We start from the raw sequence: 20,300 nt of genomic DNA, 5'->3' as shown, positions 1-20,300 counted from the left end.
ATTTAAGATACTTTTTAAATTTTCGAACACGTTCGAAAAGTGCACGAAGAGAAGTAGAATTCTGGTGAAAGATTTCGATCAGTAAATTCGTAAGCGACGAACGTATTTGGAAACCGTTCTGCTTTCCCGTATTCGTTTTACGTAGCCCCTACTGATCATGCAAATTCCAAAAACCGTCTACAATTCTCTTTTATCTCGTTCTTAATTATCTTTTCCTTCGCTACAAAACAACATTTCGTGAAAATATTAGTTAGTTAATTTATCGAAGGAAAGAAAATGTAAAAATAAAACTGAACGATTGAAAAAGGAAATAAAAATGCAAAAAAGAATCGAATTGCAAAATAAAAAAGGGAAGAACTAACAACGATGCTGGAGAAACTCATTAATTATATTGAAGCTCGAATTTCATTTCATGAGATTTCAAATTTTTACTGAGTTAATCGTAGCTAATTGAAGCTTCTTAAAATTGTACAATACTATTACCCCATTATCTTAGAAATCATTTCCACTGTGGTTTTGCAACGAGAAACGACGATTACAATAACATGACCATTGTGCGTGCATATAACAAACAACAGGAGATAACTAATTTGGACTTCACCGTGAAACAAGCGTTTTTATTTTACTTTACAAGCCTTCAGTCGAAAAGATTGCAAAAATATAAAAGAAAATTACAACAGAATGATATTATACAAAAATGTAATTTTATGATTATTAAATATCAAAGGGCACCATACTATAATCACAAGTTTTAAAAAAACGTAATAATCTCATTCACCTAGACAGTCGACATTTCGCAAATTAAAAAAAAGAAGATATACATATATCTTTTTATATGTATATATCACAGGATCCTCCACCGACACAGTCGACGTTTAAATCAAGATCGAAAGATCGTCTGGAAAATATTTTCACAAACACGAAACCATCTCGTTTTCGCAGGAAGCTCGCCTCGTGAATCTTCCCCCTTTCGTTCCTCCTCCTCCTCTTTTTTTTTCTTTCGTCACAGTACGAGGTCAATTCATCTTCGGAGAGTAATAACGCGCGGATCGTTCACAACGTTACGGCGGACTTCCGGTGCCGCGTACGGCTGTCTCGTTCTTCGCTTCTGGTTTACAGGGTGGGGGACAATACCACGTCCGGTCCATCCCCCCACTTTCAAGTACCATTCGAATCGTTCATGGCGTCCTATAGGCATGGTGTATCTCTCTAGAACCGAACAGTCTCAGGTGGACCTCGTGTTCGTCTAGTCGCGAATACTATTTCACTTTTTTACTCCAGCGCGTGCTCTATCCTACCTGTCCTCGTAGAAAAATATTGTGAAAAATTCAGATCTGTGATAACGTGAATATTCAACCGATATTAATGACATTTTATATTATTGAAATTCTTGGTGGCCATTCAAAGTGTCGATAATTCCATTCGAGTATTGGGGCATACGTCTATTTCATGGATAAATTGTTCTTCAGAATAAAAGTGTGTTCAGATGAAAAAATCGACGATCTACCCCTGTGATCGATGAAAAAAGACATTCAACGAGTCGTCGTTCAACTTTGTGTTTAATAAAAACTGACCTAAAGAACCGGACCATTTATTAACAGAGAATTGTCACTCTCTAAATCAAACTAATATAACGCGTCGAGACTTCAAACCTTCTACCTTTCAATCTAAATCATTTAAATTATCTCAAGTGTGATGGGGCAACAACAAATCACTTATCCTCGTGATTGACAGAACGAACAAAACGTTGCTGACCTAAAATCACCTAGACCCTCGTCAACAGAGAAAATGTCATTCTCTAAATCGAACTAGCTTTAACCCACGCAATCTTCGAGCTTCGAACCTTCTACCTTTAAATCTAACTCATCTTCGTTATCACAATTGTATTTGCAATATCAAATCGTGAAATGACGCCAAAAAGAGATTAAGCTGAATAACAAAGCAGAAAGCGTCCTCGTACGAGTTTGCGGAGGAGGTTCTATGACCTTGGATCCGCATGTTCACAGACAATCCTTCGTATTTCTCGTTGTCGAGCGGGACGGCGACGTCGTCGGTATCGACGACGCCTGCGTCGACAACGAGCGTTGCCTTCTCGCCGCCCTCCAAGGGACCAACGGGGCTGACGGCCTTGTTTCGGCGACGTCCTTGCAAAATGGGCACCACTTCGTCGGCCAGCGTCCTCTCCACGTCTACCACGAGCACTCTGATACCGCAGGATAATAACAAAGGCAGTACCTCAGGCGCCTCCACGCCCACAGAAGAGAAGATGCCAATGTTGCCCAGAAATGGAACTGGTCAGTGCGGAAACGGCACTCATGGTGGTCCTGGTAATCAGAGAAGGAGTTTCAGAAATTTGTTCAGATCTGTTAGCGCCAATGCAGATCACGAAAGAACACAACAGTTCCTGAAGGGTGATCCAAGACCTTCGGATGTTGCGCCACCCTCGCCGTATCTACCTCATAGGTTGGTGACCTTTCCTTCCTCTTTTTGTTTTTTTTTTTCTTTTTTGATGATATAACAGAAGTTTGATATAACAAAGTGTGTTTTGGATTTCTTATTAGTTTGTAGCAGTTGGTTAATGAAGTTAGCAGTTGGCTGAAGTTTAAATTCTTAACAATTTAATAAGAATATAAAATGAACGAACCGGAAGATAATTATTCTTACATTTCTGATATCAGATATAAAAATATATACTTTCTCGACTTTTTATAGCGATAATTACGTTATATCTATGTGATTAGATTTAAGATGTGAAAATAAATATTATTATTTATTTGATAGCTTGCCTGAGTCCCTCTCGTGATACACTGTAAGAGGATTAGAATTTCGAGTTTATAGAAGTTTTGTGAATTTTAAATTGGCTGAAATTTCTTATTCTTGTTGAAGATAAGAAATAAAATAAAATTTTTGCAAGGGATAAGGATACAAAATGCTACTTAACGTATTGTTCTCCGCAGATCACACTCACATTCTGAGAACGACAGAAGACGTCCAGGCCGAAGCAGAGCTGTGTTGAAGTCCGCTAGCGAACTGCTGTCGAATGATATGGTGTACTGTGGATTGGCCAGAGATAATCACAATCATGATGATGACGACGACGATGACGATGACGATGATCAAGATTCGAACGAAGTTTTCGTTGGTGTCGATGACGCTAGGTCAGTAGTAAAATCAAGTGAGAATAATATAAATACAATAGAAATGTACATAAACACCCATAGTCTACATTAATATTAATGTAACGAACTGTCACTAAGTTGTTGAAATTATTTCAGGTACTACAACCTTTCATCCACGCTGCCAGCAACAGGATCAGCGGCAGCAGGTCGCAGAAGGCATTCGATCAGCACCTTCATAGGCAAAGATCGAGGTTCCTCGAGCAAAGACCACATCTCCAGAAAGCAACCACAAAGCCCCACAGTTCTCGTACAACCTGACACAATGGCGCCTCCAGCGCCTGTAGATACTGTAGATGGTGCCCACGTAGAGGACCGGAAGGCAAGATCTTGCAGCAGGTCCAGGCGCAGAAGACATCGCAGTTCTTCGAGCAGGGGTGAGTAGAAGTAAAACTAGCCAACAGCGATTAAGATTTTAACATTTTACTTAATGGAATTATATTAATACAGATGGGTTATCGATTACGAAAGACTATGAAACTATAACCAGATTACAGATAGATTTTGAAAGTGACTTCTCGAGTATGAATCACTTGGAATGAAAATGTCGAATATAACCGGAACCACACAGGGCTAATATATCAAGCAACGAAGACGAATTAACTCGTTCGAAATGTATGAAATTGATCGATCTGCCGAATCTTAAAACCTTTCTTCTGTAAAAGAACAATGGGGAGTATAATGCATTGTATTTTTCCCCTGTAATCTTCAAATATTAAGACTGCGAGTAGAATGAGTTAATTCGTCCTTTATCTTCCAATAATACTCAGCGAGGGAGCAACTTCGAAGAAGAATCGAGTCTATAAAAGCATCTCGAGAACTACATACCATACATACCATAATACCGTAGGATATTATTTCATGTCAAAAGTCCCGTCTACTTATTACTATTTCGATTTGACCACATTGATGTATTAATGAATGGGTCAACGAGACTCAATTGGCCGATCAAGAGATCTTAGAATCGTGTGGACAGATCGAAACGAAGGGATGAATGTCGCGTTTGATTCTCATAGACGAATATTCGCCGATTTCATTCTTTCCTCCTTGTCGATCAATCGCGGCGTGGCGATTATGGTCGGCACTCGAACGAAAAAGACCCGTAGTTCGTTCCCACGGGCCAGATTTCGCTTTGCACGCGCCCGCATACTCGTTCGAATCACGTACAAAAGCCTCGTTACGAATTCGAACCAATCCCGATCGTTCGACGACGATTCGCGCGGTGAAACCCATTGCTGGTCCTTGTGGAATCGATTTTTTTAATCGAGTTTACCAGTTAAGTCCATATAGTTTGGGAAGAAATGCTGTAGGTGTGCGATAAAGAAATAATTTGGATTTCGATTAATCTTTGTTAGAGAAGGGTTGTTGCATATTAAAATTGTGTTATATTATTGTTATATTATTGTTTGCATTAATATGGTAGGTAATTATACAATGATATATTGTCGTTAGATTCTTCTGATCGGATAGAAACATTTGTAATAGTTTGTACAAGTTTTAAAACTCTCTTCATAGAATATTGTTAAAAAGTAATACTTTGTGAATCAAAAAGGGTTTTCTTTAAAATACATTTTCTATTGTGCTCTTGTTCAAACTCCAAATAAGTTGAAATTTCAGTGTGATTGTTATCAGGAATAATTCAGTATTTGATTATTTCTTTTTCGAAAAGAAAAGTTGATGTATCTAAGAAGTGTCTTTTTATATTATAGCACGCCATGATTAAGTAGTACATAGGTGTATAGGCAATTTAGGTTTGAAACGAAATTTTCATTCGATTATTTTTCTCCAGTGAAAGTAAGTAATGGTACTAAATAATTAGGAAATAGGTAATACTGACATGAATCAACTGGAAAGAAATATTAAATATCGCTCGGGTCGAAAAACTATCCCTTTCGTGACTATACGCTTTTCTTTAAAGTTCCATATTTTATGTATACTTATTTTCGGCTGTAATCACTGAAACATCCAAAAGTACTCCGAAAATTAATCAATCGAAATTTTTGCGAACAACAGGCCTGAAAATCGCAATTCTCATGGAAGCCAGGCTCCTCTTGGAATTCCAATTAGGAATCGCGGTCTTAAAGGAAATCCGGTGATCTTTGATCGGCTCGAAGAGATAATCTTCGGCTGTGGATGGACGTGTGTAGACGACACCCGGTCCCCGGAAGCCCAGTACTCTTAGTATTCGTCGAACGAGTCGCGTTTTCCGATCTGTGGCCGATCGAGACACCCGAACCCAAAACGCGGCAGATAGATTGTAAAATTTACGGCCATACGTGATCCATCGATCGTGGCGATTCCACATGATCCGACCGCGAGTCTCAGAACTTATGTCGTCCACGTGTCTCACGTGTTCCATTGTTGTTGCTTAATTAGCTACGGGACTTTCCGGTTCAGGCAATGCACATGGATTGGAAGCGTGTATGAGCTCCAAGGGGAATGCTGATTATATAAATATCTGTTCGAATGCAGAGATTGATAGGAAATCGTTATGTGATTTGATTACGAGACGTAGAAAGTAAAAATTATTTCACGCTTAAATGCTATCATGAGCAGAATTTCACTCCACGTGAATTTTGTTTCAGTATTAACATTCTGTAACAATACCTATCATGCTAATATTATGTAATAATGCATTAACCACTGCAAACAGTGATTTAATCTACTATAATTTTTATCTTCTATAAATTCCGTATCTTCTAATATTAAATAATAATGAAGCATTTAGTTATTATAATAATAACTTTCACTCGTAATCGTCTTTCTGATTTTAATTTTGTAGAATTAGGTATCGAAGGTAGTCTCAGTTGTAGAACATTTATTGGAATTGAACGCAGAGAGATTTTTATGGATGTATAGAAAAGTAATGGAGGATTTTGTAGATTTTGGATTAGTTGGGAAATTTAATTTCAAAATTACAAGAATTTTCTTAGATACGTAGAGTAATTAAAGATTTTACAAAATTGAATTATTGCAATTTTGTATTTATGTTTGATGTTAAAAGAATCTTGGTTACGAGTGACTTTTAACATGTAAAATAGATTTCTTTTGATACTCTTTATTGGAACCAAAGTATTTCAGATTTACTGAAGTCTAAATAACAAGCTTCAGACAAAAAGATTCGAGGAGGCTTCCAAACGAACTCGCGGCTCTCCCCCGTTTCTGTTTTCAATTAAAGCCGGAAATGAAGCGTGGATATCCGCGCAGACCAGGCTTCGAGAATCCTCGATTCCACCAACTGCGTTTACAAACGCAGACGTCGAAGAAACACGGGAAAAAATTCACGGTTTCAAACCGTAGAAAATAAAGAACCGGCTTGTTGATCATTCTCGTATTTTCAACATTTATTACGCGATTAAAAAATATATTATTAGAATGTATCAAACTTAAGAAGAATGAACCCAATTCAAGAAACAAGTAGCTACGAGTAAAAATTCAACAAAATTCCAACATTCGAAAAACTGTATTTCTTAAACAAATTCGAAAGCATGATTTGCACATCACATCAAAATTATTATTTACGAGAAATCTCTGAATAATTACGTGAAAAGGCTCTCCATCTGTCATGGAATGTTCAATACCACGTATTATTTCGTTTAATCCTCTTAAGCTCGTGTTACGTGCACGCAAAATAATACTCTTACAAGTTCTTAACAAAACAATAGAGACATTCTTTTTCGACGAAACCAGTTATCACTGTTTGTAATTAATCTAGATCGTTGATGATTCAACAAAACTTCGCTCTTTAATTCCTTTTCTTGGAATTTTTCCTTTCGCTGAGGAAATTGCCAAACGCAATCAAGACAAATATCAAATTCGAACAGGCAAAGAATCAGAGAAATAACATCTCTGCTTTAACATCGACGATAACGAGATCGTCGTTCGCTTTAACCGGAAGTTTTCGTTCACTTGTTGACATTGTCACGTCGTTCCCGTCAGTACGACCCGTCGAAAGGATACACTCTGCTTTATACTATATTTTCCATGGTGTGTACGGGGCCACACGTAGCTAGCAGGATAAACTATGTGTACGGGCACGACGAAAGAACCGGTGCATCCGGCTCTGCGGAATCGCGCCATGTTGCATCCGGACGAGACGTTGTCGTGACACCCTGTCCCCGGGTGTCGTTAAAACAAACCATGTCGACAAGCCACGCTGATTCGTATTCCAGCTCTACGACAATGCGACCTGTCGCGTTTCCGTTTCGACATCGGTCTTTCAGTCTTCTAGAGGGTGATAAATTACTAACCACCAAGAACATGTATACTTGATATTGATATTGGTATTGTTTGACGAATCGTGGCATATGGACAATGTTTTCGTAAGCTTGTTACAATATATATGGTGTTTAACACGTATTACGTGTCACTTGAATGCTCAACGATGCTTGGGAGTATTTTTTCTATAAATGAATTTTGCTTTATTCGTGAGAATAATTAGAATTTCCGAATCCGATGGGATATTGGTGAGAAACTAATAATTTGCATAATATTTTTAATAATTTAATAATAATAATAATTTAATAATAATTTAATTTTGCATAATTTGCATAATTTTAACACTTTTATAGACAGGTGTTATTGATAACAGAAAATGTCACATTAATAGGTGCGTTTTAAATGAAATAGTGTCATAGAGGGTTTCTTTCCTATTTTTTATCTTGTTTATATGTTTCATATTTTGACAGATTTGACAACTCTGACATCCTAATCTTACAGTCTTCGAAATTGTATACTATTTTAATATCTAATCTTGAAAACATCTTTACACGTTTATTTATCTAACATTCACTTTATCTAATCATTGGTGGAGTTGACAATTGTAATACTTTTAAAGTGTAGGAAGGTTTAATACCTCAAAATTGTTCACTCTAACATTGCGAATTTAATTTAAATTCATCTTTTCGTTAAATTTCAGTCAGAAGATCATTAAACATATAATATTTATCGCGTTTCTGCCGTGTCAACTCAAAAGTGCGTATCTGTAACTTTCGCTTAAATCGAGTCATTGCTACCAGATAGCACAAAAGTAATTCATTTCTATGTTTATTAAATAAGAAATTTATATCTCGGGCGTGTACGATATCGATGTCTGGTTGTTAAATACTAATAGTAATTTTTTTCAAATCTACCTTTCGACCAGATACGCCTATTTCAATCAACACGTGAGATATCCTCCAATGGTCTTCAATTTTAATAGTTCGATATTCTGAATGCCGAAAAAGCATATATTTCATATAGTAAAATATATATCTTTCCTACATGCTCGATTTTAACAAATCGATATTCCGTGTACGAAAATAAAAATACACCTGTCATATCGAAAACGATTTCTTTAACAGTCGAGAGTAAAATATTGCTATGATGTGAAATATTTTTTATAATTCGTCCGCGTTGTTCGATATCGGTTGTATACACCAGGAAATATGAAGTTAATTGTTCCCTCGACGCAGAGATGCAGAATAATAATTAATGATTCTGTTTCGCGTAACGAAGCTCGTCCGATGGCATGTTAAGCAGACAATAGAGCAGGTCGCGATAGATCTGTCTGCAAGATGCCGGTCAATAACCGTGAAATTAAGCATTCCACCGGCACATGCCTCTTTCCATCCGCGTATATATTTACCGGTTATACTTCCTGGTGTCGGTCGAGCACGATTTCCGGTCCCACCTTTGCTCGAACTTCGTTTCCGGAACGCGACGATTCGATTTCCTTCCCTCTCGATTGCCCTCTTCGATTTTCATTTAACGTCCACCGTTCACGTGTTACACGTTGTTATTGTTCGAAATTAAAAACGTGATCTACCTACCAATCTCTTTTCTTTTCTTTCATTATTTCTAAATATAAATCAATACTTTAGAAGGTATATCCGGAATGTTGTGAATAAAACAATTTTACAATAATTACACACAAGTATAGAACATTGAAAACAGTTCGATAGAAGTTGCGTATATAAAGAATTAGAAACGTAAAAAAAAGTTAAAAACAAATTAGGAATATAAAGCGTAGTGTAACAAGAGTATAAAATATGTAAGAAATTGAACGTAGAAAAAAATTTGGGAATGTGAAAAATTAAAAAATTACGACAAATTAGCTATGTGATAAAGTGAAAATATAAAATGTTAAAACGGTAAAAAGTTCAAGGATATTCGACTGAGATATGCTTAAATGCTTCCCTGCGTTACTTAATTTTCCATGCTTCAGTTAGCACAATACACGGACATATATTTCACTTCACTATGCACGTCACCAAGGACGAATAGAAATTCACCATATCTACCATGGTAAAACATCAGCCACTGAGCATATTAATTAATTGAAAGTAATTACTATTTGATCGTTAACTCCAGGTATACCTGAGAAGCTAAAAATTAAAGGTTCCGTTCGCCAGGACGGAAGCCATCTTCCGTCTTTTTGTACCATCCGATCCTGGAAAAGAAGGAAATGAAATAGAGAGAGAGAGAGCTCTTCCCTTGGGGCGTAATTATTCTTAATTATCCCTCGGTCGTCCTTCGACATCATTAATCGCGCTAATTTGACCGGTTAACGAGCCAACCACTGGATTCAGCGAAGCAAAATTGCAAATTGCTCTCGTACTCCGTGGCTTGACCCGTTTCCACGAATTATTTCGATCTGATTTGTTTCTCTACAAGGAAATTTATTGATGTATAGACCAAAGACTAGCGAAACATCCGAAAACAAACAACATGGATCCTCTTATTGAGTGATCGACGCCATGTATCGGATGAATCATGTGTTTCTAACATTTTTCAAGGATATATGTATTTTAAATTGGCGCTAAAACGTAGAATTTATAAGCTGGTAATGAGATATCTTTTCTTTTTGCTAGTTGGAAAAATTGGATTCAGCGGAATGTTTATTTTCGAAGTATCATAATGAAGCGTGATAAATTACTTTAGTTGAAAGTGTTTCATAACCATAGAGAAAAAATCCTTTCAAAATCTACATATTTTCCACTGCTACGAGCTTCTTCTCTTTGAGTCTCGTTTCATAGGTTCTTCAGATATATTACACGGACGAAATTATCCCAGCAAAGTAGAATTCTTATTGAACAACGGAGAACGGCCAGTACCTAATCCAGAATATACGAAAAATCTCCGATTCATTCATCCCTTTCATCCGAACAATCGGTGCAAGACCCCTTCAAGAACATCCTCCTCTTTCTTCAACAGAAATCTTCATCCTCGAAAGAATCACAATTACGAGGAATAATCGTGTGAAAATGAAAAAGAATCTTTTCTTAATTTAACTTTTAATGCAGTAGCTGCGCGTTAAAGCTCGTTCCAGCCCTCTGCTAAGAGCGAAAATGGATAAAATAAAGTTGTAAGGTTTAATGTCCCTCTGAAACGCGTTTCATCGTCTTTGTCCCACGTAGCAGTAATTATTTTCGTCAGCCGTCGCAGATCGAATTATAAAATCCCTATTGTGGCCTAATAGAGGCGCACAAACCTTTTAAACGAGGGTTAATTGCGACCAAGTGAAAAAAAGAAGGAGAAGAAGGAGGGATCGCGGTGGAGATTGCACGGGGATTTCGAGGCCCGATTTTGATTCGCGCCCTGGAAAGGGCTTCGTGATCGGAGCCGGAATGATCATCAAGTACCTAAACGAACTCTGATTGGTCAATACGCAATGTCCGGCAACTGCGATTTATTCGGTGAACCGGAAGTCCACTGTTGCTGCTCTGTCGATAACTCTCGTACGAATGTCACGTCCGTGCGGCGGTGCGTAAATCATTTGCATAATGTTTCAAACAATGCTCAGTTATCAAAAGGGATCGCGTCGATGATTAATTTGTCGAAACATTTGTTGACAAATGAGATTCTTTGATCCATCACGGTGCGCAAAAGTTGCGTAAATTACAGGTTACGGAAATTAATAAATAAATAAGAATTTAATAAATAAAGAGCCGAAGTAAAAAATAAATTACTCCACAAGAGATAACGTTCTTGATAAGCAAGGTATGGACAAATTTTATTTGAAACATAGATGAAATTTGTTAATTCGAAACAACCGTCTCAATTATTTTAGTTACTTTTATCTGAGAAATTACATAGATGGGGAATTTGATATTTTCTAAATAATATCGATTCTAATATAAATGCAAATTTTAAATATCGTGTTTGGCACATATTTGAGTAAGGAACGCAGTAAAATTATTTTGTAACGTAACTCTTACCGGCGCATGAACGGAAGCGTCTACTCGAGAAATGTCTACGAATCGACGCGAATAAATTATGCAACGGAAGCCGGCGAAGCTTGTTTCCGTGGCGGTGCAGAGCGATTTAGCGACAATCGCCGGTAAATACCGCGTGAAATGTCGCTGACTGCAGGGACCAGTCGTCCCTTGTACACCGACGTATAGCCGTGCCTATTTCTGTTTTTACAGCCGCCCCTTTATTATTTTTATCTGGCCGGCAGCCGCTTATTTTTGTGTTCATATGCATTTTCCATGGTGCGTCGACATTCAGCACCCATTCCCCCATAGCGTGGCGACTCTTCTCTATTTTTACGTCATCCGTGAAAAAGTGTCCGGGGAACGGTACCGTGAATTTTACGCGAATTCGACGTCCCTCGGCCATTTACGTCCCCTATCTCGTCCCTGGGAAACTGTGCTTTGAAGTTTCATAAAATTATATTTTCCAAGCTTAATGATCTCCCTTCAATTTTACTGCGACAGTCACTGGCGTTAATTGTCGAATGTTTGAGCACGAGGAGTTCCTCGAGTATTAATTCTTGCAATCCTTTAATAATATTTCTGCACGTTTATTGATATTTATGTAGCAATGTTGCAATTAATCTCGCTTCAATTTTACTGCAAGATTCGCTGGCGTTGATTGTCGAATGTTTCAAGACGAGAAACTGTTTGAGTTTTAATTTTTGCAATGCCTTAATAATATTCCTAGCAATTTTACTGATATTTATGTGGAAATATCGAAATTAACCTCGCTTTAATCTTACTGTAGGCTACCACTCGTGTTTTTATCTCAGTAGTGGAATTTTACTCGCCACGAAATACAAGTTATCGACGTTAATAATTTCTCGTGCATAATAACGACTTATCGTTTGATCTAGATACTTTACATTTTTAACAATACACTTCTCAATCAAAAGCTTTTTATCGAGTTTCCAAGGGCTCAAATTTGGGATTGAAATTAGTATCCGGTGATTCAGTGAATTTTCAATGAATTTATTAGGCTTCCTAGTTACCTTCGCCCCTGTAGCGATTCTGTGAAAGTGTAGGAAGATCTCACCTTTAGATACGGTAAATCCGTACCATCTTGTTTGCTCTTTCAGGCACAGAAAAAGATATAGGTCTGCTACGATAGGAAAAAGCTATTTATTTTGAGGGACGTTCTCGTATCTCCTGATATATCTCTTTTCCTTGCATACACCTACGTTCTTCTCAGTTGTGTCTCGTAAAAACCGAAAAACCGATATTATCCATGAAATTTTTCTTCTGTAAATTTATTAATTTTATATCTTATTTTTTCTTATTTCAATGAATCAACTTTCGTTTACTTTTCATAATAATTCGTCAATTCTTGTATGCTCGATAAATATACTTATTCCAGTAAAACTGCTCCAAAATTTTAATAATTATTTCTATGATCCCCTCTTTATGAATCGTTTCTATCATCAATAATTCATGAAAGTTTCTCACAATTAAAAACAAAAATCATTGTTCTTTATACATCTTTAGTGCTCTAAATTAAAACACAAGATATTCCAATTACAAAAAATGCGATAAAATAAAAATGTCCTCTTCCAAAATATGAGTTTCTCTCTTATAGATATTCCTTTTCTTTTCACTAAAATTACCAAATCGCCAGGATGTGAAGTAACTTCTTCTACGTAAAAGGAAGGACAAAATCAACATTCAAGTAAAGTTCAGAAGAGCTTGACCGAATTTAACTCGACAGAGCGTAAGCTGGTACAAAATTTGCATGTTTAACGAATCGACATAATCGAATGATCCCGGTCGCTCCTTTGTTTCCGTAAAGAGTCGACCGCCTACGAAGATCATGACTCGGAAAGTTTCGAGTTCGTTAAGCGTCTATCTTAAAAGTTCAAGAGTAACCAGACACACCTCTTTGACTCCATAAGCCTCATAAATTTATGCCACAATTTTCCGCTAGTGTTTCCCCACGTAGAAAAGTTTGTTTGAGTTGTAGAATAATAAATCACGAACGATGATAAAGAAGCCTGTTTCATTAAATAATTATAGCTTCTCGTTCGATCCATTTCAAATTACTTATTAATTGCTCATATGTATTAGTAATTATGAAGTTATTATTACACATTACATTAACGTTTCATGCTTCGTTATAATTTGCCTTTATATTCAATTCCTTGCATTTATTGCTCGATTATTTTGTTGTTAAATCTTTCATAAGATAGCTATTTTATATTTAATATTTTACAGTTTTTTACTGCTCTTTGAAGAAAGAAAATTGAGTTCAAATAAGAACAATAGGGTGTCGTCTGGAACGAGCAGATAATTATTGATTGATTGCTGTCAATTAAGTCAATCACAGAGTATTAATTATTTTTGTCTCTCTAGATCTACCAGTCGAGACGGAAATAAATTTTATATAATTATAAAACTATTTTTTAGAGAGGAAATATCTCTAACACACATCTTACTTCTGTTTTATTAGATTTATGTATTTAATTTTTGAGACATGAAATTGTTTTTATCTTCAATTCTTTTAAAGCCATAATTCAAGATTTACTGAAACTTCCTATACAATGATGAATCTTGTTATTATTTTTAAGTAGATAAATCCACAAAATTTATTTTAGATAATGAAAAATGTAAAAAAATAAAATGTCTAGAGAGAAACCCCTATAGGAAATAAAGTGTTTCTACAACGATGTCCCATGGCTTGCCTATTTTCAGGAGCGATTCCAAGCTTGTAACTCGATACTCTTGTGCTCGAAACTGTCCAGTAAAAGGAGCCACTTTCTACCCGTGGATGTAAATATTCCTTCCGCATTTTTACGTTAAATCAATCTTTCCGTCATAACTTCCTATTTTCGAGAACAAGAGGACTTATTGAAGAAAATATAAAACGATCAAACTCTTGTACAGGAAAATATATCTATATCAAGCAGATCTTCATAAATACAATTTATAGTGAAATGACGCACATACTCCCATCTTTTCATAAATTCCCTCTAATATATTACACTTCCATTTAAGCTTAAATTAAATAAAACTTTTCAATGTTTCTCATATTTCTAACATTTTTTACAAATATCAAGCAACGATACATAAATAAAATATAATTATTTCTTATTTTGAATTATCGTATAAATCGCAATAATTCTTCTTTTTGCACATAATTTACTATCCATCTATTTTCTTTTATAACAGGGAAAAATTATCTTCGATGTACCTTAGGGAATTTCTGTAAGAAATATTTGCGATTACTTGAAATTTACGGAACTTACACGAATTATTACTTGTGATATTACTCCCATATTTTGATGCACCACAGGGTGTTTTTCGATCTCGTGAGTATACGCGAGTTATATCATTCGATGGTGCCACGTGCAAGGGTCAAAATATCGAGAGGAGAAACTCCGGTAAAGGATTAGTTTCTTTATTATCTCCGTGGAGATTTATGAATAGTATAGATAAATTATATCTGTGAGAACTCCCGGCATCCTGTATACGAGATAGTTCTAACAAATAAGGGCCACGGTGATTTTTTGGTTCAATCAGTGCCAACCAGATAATCCTAATTTAGTCACTGCTGACACTGCTGTCTCGTGCGTCCTCAATTTCCTCTCGTTTCTTTGGAAGAATTGTGTCATTAAAATCTTGGAAATTCGTAATATTACTTCTAAAGAGATATTTAAAAGATCAACGAGCTTTTTACTGGGACAATGGGGAAGAAAGAAATAGAAAGAATAAAACTCATCGTTTCATTCCTATCGAAGAAAAAGTTAATCGTGAGAACCAATATTACAACAATTTGCGCTTGAAGATATATTTCACGTACAGTACTTTTTCTCCACCCCTGACCCAAAATAGATGAATTTTTTATCGAAATAAATTCTTAAAGGGATAAGTGGTTCAAATAAATTTTTATTCAGATGAATTTTTACACGAATAGTTTCTCGTTTGAATAAATTTTTGTTCGATTAGATACTCCGTCATTATTGGCGAAACAAATTTTATTCCTTATCTTTATTCGTTACCAGTTATCCGAGTACAATTTTACTCAACTCTGCAACGCAACGACATCACCACAAAGAATGTCATAGGAAACGCGTCGGCAGACGCGTTGTCATAGCTGTGTACTGCAATTCGTTCGTTCACGCCGCCAGAAACCCTTTTTCTTGTCAGGCCTTCGTTCGCTGGTTCCGCGAATTCGCGATTTATATCTCTCGACGCTGCTAAATATGACTAATTACAAGACGTCGAGTGGCGTTCACCACCACGCGGTTCTCTTTATGTACGTAATAGTCTGATCTTTTCTTTTAATTCAGACCAGGTAATAAGATTCAATTATCATCTGGAGAATTTCTGTCAACAAATTTTGCACGTTTTCTTCTGATTTATCTTTCTATATCGAAATTTCGAGCTGTTTGTTTCGTCGAATATGAATCGACTGAGATTTTTGAAGGATTTCTTGAAAAAATGAGAGTAATTGGTGTAGTGATATTAAATAGTTAGTTTTTAAATACTATGTTTACTTTTTCGTTACATAGCTATATTTGCTTTACGATATTGTTATGAATTATGATTTAGAAGTCTGCTGTAGAACAATTGAGATTTCTTCTTATCTGGAACTTTGTCAAAGTCCAATGCATTCAATGATTGTTCATGTATCTTTTCTGTCTATTGCAATTCTATGGAAACGTCTATAGAAAAACATGGATTTCAATGTGATTGATATTGCATCGTCTGTAACCCATATTTGTAATTAGTCATTTGTGCCAGATAAACGCGTGGACTTGAGATATACATCAAAATGGTCATAACACGTAAACACGTGTTATTTAATTATTCGTGACATATAAACATATATCATTTAATTATGCGAAATAATTTTCGGAAAGGGATATACAACAGTTTGGGATATAACATAATATGTAAACACACGAGTGCAAACAATTCTCTTTCTTAATGAAATAATATTTTTCTCTGCAAGTAATCTTTGTCTTTTTAATTAAATAATCATTGCAATGCTCAATGTTGCAGGTCCAAGAGGTCTTGGACAATAATTTAGCAACTACATAGTAATATCAGTAAATCGATAAGCTGCAAGTTATAAATCATGAGATTTCTTCTTTATAATTCTAAAACATTTCGTCCAATAAATCCTACGTAAAATGTATCAGTATTGGTAACTTGCAACTTGTACAATTTTCTCTAATAACAATTCAATTGCGCGAAACGAAGAGAAGAACGATGATGTTTACGAATTCGTTCGAGACAGAGACTGATAAAGCGTCGCCAGTTTGCCTGATTTCGTGGAAATTCTCGCCTAGAAGTATATAATGGCAGATAAATTTTCACGTTCCACAACGTTTCACGCCCGTCTCGTCTCGCTGCGTTACGCGAAACGAACGATTAATGAACCGTTTGCGGTAAGCGATTAATTATCGAATAAAAGTGGGAGAAAGAAAGAGAGGAGAAGTCGCTAATTTCGTATCCATCGCGATATCCCGTAGTTGTGTTGTTGCATGAGACCGGTGATGTAGAGCACTGCATGTTTTTTAATGCGCGTTTCTGAATGACGATAATGACCACGCTAAAATACGAGTTCCCGTCAGCTAATTGGCGGTTAGCTAAAGATTAAGAGGTGGATTAGGTTGAAATAAAAATCCAAAATGAATCGTCGGTGTTTTGAATTTTCTTCTTTTCATGCAGTAAGCAAGGGTGTAAAGAAAATACTGCGATAGAAAGTAATTCAGTTTTCAAAACATGCTGAGATATTTCGAGTCCTACATGCTTTTTCACTCTCTCGCTGCATTATCTTACCTTCGCGTTACATTCTTTCTATTCCTTTCACTCGAAACTTTTCCAACCCAACAGAAATAAGGGACGAAAATCTTCTTTATGCTTCTTCAAAATACCACCCGTTTAATACAATACCCGATGTAACATTAAATTCCCGGTTACCAGCTCAACAAACAAATTATCTTTCCCATAAACATCGAACAGTGGACACCAACTTTGCTATCAATCTCAATCCAAACCATTAATACTGCATACCTCAACATTGAAGCCTAACGTAGTCTTGACATATTAGTAACGTGGTACACAACTTGTTATGCGCGACACGCGCAATAAGACGCCGCGACGCCGTGCTCCGAGACCTCAAGACTCGTATTCTCAGCTCGGTCACTCGGACGGCAACCGCACACCGCACATACTCTCTCTCTTTCTCTCTCCCCCCGACCGTTTCCTTAATTGGAGAGGCCCAATTTCTCAGTTAGGGGGTTACGCGAGGGTCGAGCATCGACCGTAAACGAATTACTATCGCGTTTAGACTGTCAAATAAAATATTCGTCGGACAGCCGCCGTTGTTCAACGCACGTTAAACGCTCGTCAAATTATAATCGAGCCCAAGGGGCGCTTATCTAAGTTCAAGGTAACAAGTAGAGGCTTGTCCTAGATGTTCCTTGCATTGAACGAGGGAAAAAAGAGCTGACGTACCGACTCTGAGAAAACCTATCTCTCTTTCTCTCCCTTTCCTCTCGAGGGGCTAACTTCTTGTTGTACTAAGTAGTTGACGATAAATAGATTAGATTAGAGAATTCGGAGTATCTTTTTTTCTTCGATTAAAAATTTGTAGTTGAAGAAATATTTGGGGGGATTTTTCTTGTTTCTTACGTTGAATGAATGTAATGAAGTTTCTTATATGAATAGAAAAAGGAGTAACTTTCTATCTCTGAGAAAGATTCATTTGCAGAAATTGCTTCTTAATGATAGGATTTTTGTTTCTTTGATGATGTGAATATTTTTTTTCTTGAATAAAAAATTTGTTTGGAGAAATGTTTATATTATGTTTTGTTATACATTTAATATTTAGATTTTATTTTCTGATGTTTAAAACCATGCATACGTAGTTGATAGAGATGAATCGTGTTTTAATGGAGTAGTCTTCGTCGTTTCCGCCGTCAAGTAATACCTGGAAGCAATTATTTTCCCGTTCCTTGTTATTCCACGGGCACACATCAGACGACCTCTTCGCTCGTTTTCTATGGGAGGAAACGCTATCCAACGGAAGCGATATACTGTAATTGGTGTCCTTTAAAAACCTGCCGGAATCCTTCTAAAACGAAACCCTTGCCTTTATGATGATTTTATTACATCTTCCTTTGTAGATGTTTCTTTGAAACAAATCTATCCGCTCTTACTACTTCTCCTTGTCGAAACTTGTATTTCCAAATAGAATAAATTCTCTTTCTAAATTTTCATAAAGATGTTGGAATAGATTCTCATAAAAAGATTTTTAAAAGTTTTTTACGTAATAAATAGCACAAAATTCAAATACATTGCTTTTTTTTAAGATTGTCATTCGTCTTTTTTTTTTTGTTAACATGCATATAATGTTACCAAATGGAGTAAGCTTTTTTTTAAATTTATACAAAGATTTTTAATCCAATTCTCTAGCTTTCTTTCAATCTTTAATTTGCAAACAATTTCTAGTTAAACTATTTCAACGATTCTCGTTAAAATTATACGTAAGACGGTTGGCTATTGCGTTAATGGAGAACAAGCATCGCGTACGAAACGCCATTGCGCGAAGAAAAAACGTAGTAGCACGTCGTGCAACCTCCTAGCAGACGGTTTGCAGCGGCAACGGAAATAGGAGCGTGTAAAAGGGAGCCGCCTAAACGCGACTCGCTGGAATTTCGATTTCGCCGTGAATGGACGTCCTGTTTAAGTTTTTTCGTCGAGAAAATCGCCGGCAAGCGTGGTTCAACTCTCCACATGTGAGCACTCTTTGTATCTCGGTGTCAAGTGCTCCGTGGAGAACTTAATTTGTGGAAAAAGAAGGAAATTAAAGGGAGAGGAAAGAGAAAAAAATAAGAGGAAAAAATGGGCACTTGGGCGATATCGTTAAAAGTAGTATGATTCAGTGATAAAAGAGTTTTCATGAATTTAGTATTTTTTGTACCATACTAACAAGAAGTAAAAATCGTTGTAGTATAATACAAGTACTTATTATAAAATACTGTACTCAGTCTAGTCGATTTATGCTAACGATAATAGAACCATGTATATACTTCATAAAAAATATAATAAATTGGTACTAATGAATGGACATTAATTAGACAAGGAGACCATCATTTGTATATGTAGACGAGTATTTCTACTTGCTTTTGTATCAAAAAATCTTCCTAGTATCTTCTCGATTTTCATAATTCTATATTTAACGTGTATCATACAAAATGAATACGCATAAAAAATTCAGCAATAATTGGGAAGGATATTTGCATTGCGATTACCATGTTCCTGTTTAGAGTCACAGACTATTTATTTAGGACGTGTGAGCTTGCGCGTCTTTTCTTATCTCAAGAGATTGCGAAGTGCGCGAAAAGAGTGCACCAATTGCAGGCTAAAGAGTACACGAGTTTCATTCGAAGACGAGTCGTCTTGTAAAGCGATCCTGGAATACCCGCGCGGTTCTTTCTTAATTAACTCAATTAATGACTAATTAAGCCAGCCCGAGTAGACAAAGCGCGATCGCTATCAGATCTTATTTTCGAAACGAAGCGCCGATCTTTCTACTCATATAACGACTCGTTCTACGTAACTTTAACTTAATTGCACGATAATAATCGCTTTTAAAATGAAGAACAAACAAAAATATCGTACTTAGTACCAAATATGTAATCTCGTGTAAGAACATGGTTAAAAGATAGGTTAGGAAACTGATCATTATTCTAGTTTCTTATCAGCACGTGTATCGTGCTCGTTTAACTCCGTAATACGGAATAATTAATTTCACTCTAGCGCAAAATGTAAATTGTATTACACGTTTGAAATTGCTTCTGCTTTGTAATTCTAAAATTGATGAGAACGTTAAAGTTTCGCGTCGCGTGCCGTGGTTCTCACGCGAGGCAACCACGTGGAT

At 36.3% G+C, this 20,300-nt stretch overlaps 1 protein-coding gene across 2 annotated transcripts in view; it reads left to right on the top strand.

Annotated features, from left to right (window-relative positions):
* Positions 1-20,300, top strand: part of LOC100645296 (phosphoinositide 3-kinase adapter protein 1) — a 47,786-nt gene that overhangs the window by 11,556 nt on the left and 15,930 nt on the right. For both annotated transcript variants that reach the window (XM_048411094.1, XM_048411095.1), the window contains exons 3-5: positions 2,007-2,463; positions 2,958-3,158; positions 3,276-3,553. In XM_048411094.1, the coding sequence (XP_048267051.1) occupies positions 2,007-2,463; positions 2,958-3,158; positions 3,276-3,553 (936 nt within the window). The remainder of the gene's footprint in view (positions 1-2,006; positions 2,464-2,957; positions 3,159-3,275; positions 3,554-20,300) is intronic.

This window comes from Bombus terrestris, chromosome 12, assembly GCF_910591885.1.
Source record: "Bombus terrestris chromosome 12, iyBomTerr1.2, whole genome shotgun sequence".
Lineage (NCBI taxonomy): Eukaryota > Metazoa > Arthropoda > Insecta > Hymenoptera > Apidae > Bombus > Bombus terrestris.
This window is presented reverse-complemented; position numbering and strand designations above follow the sequence as displayed.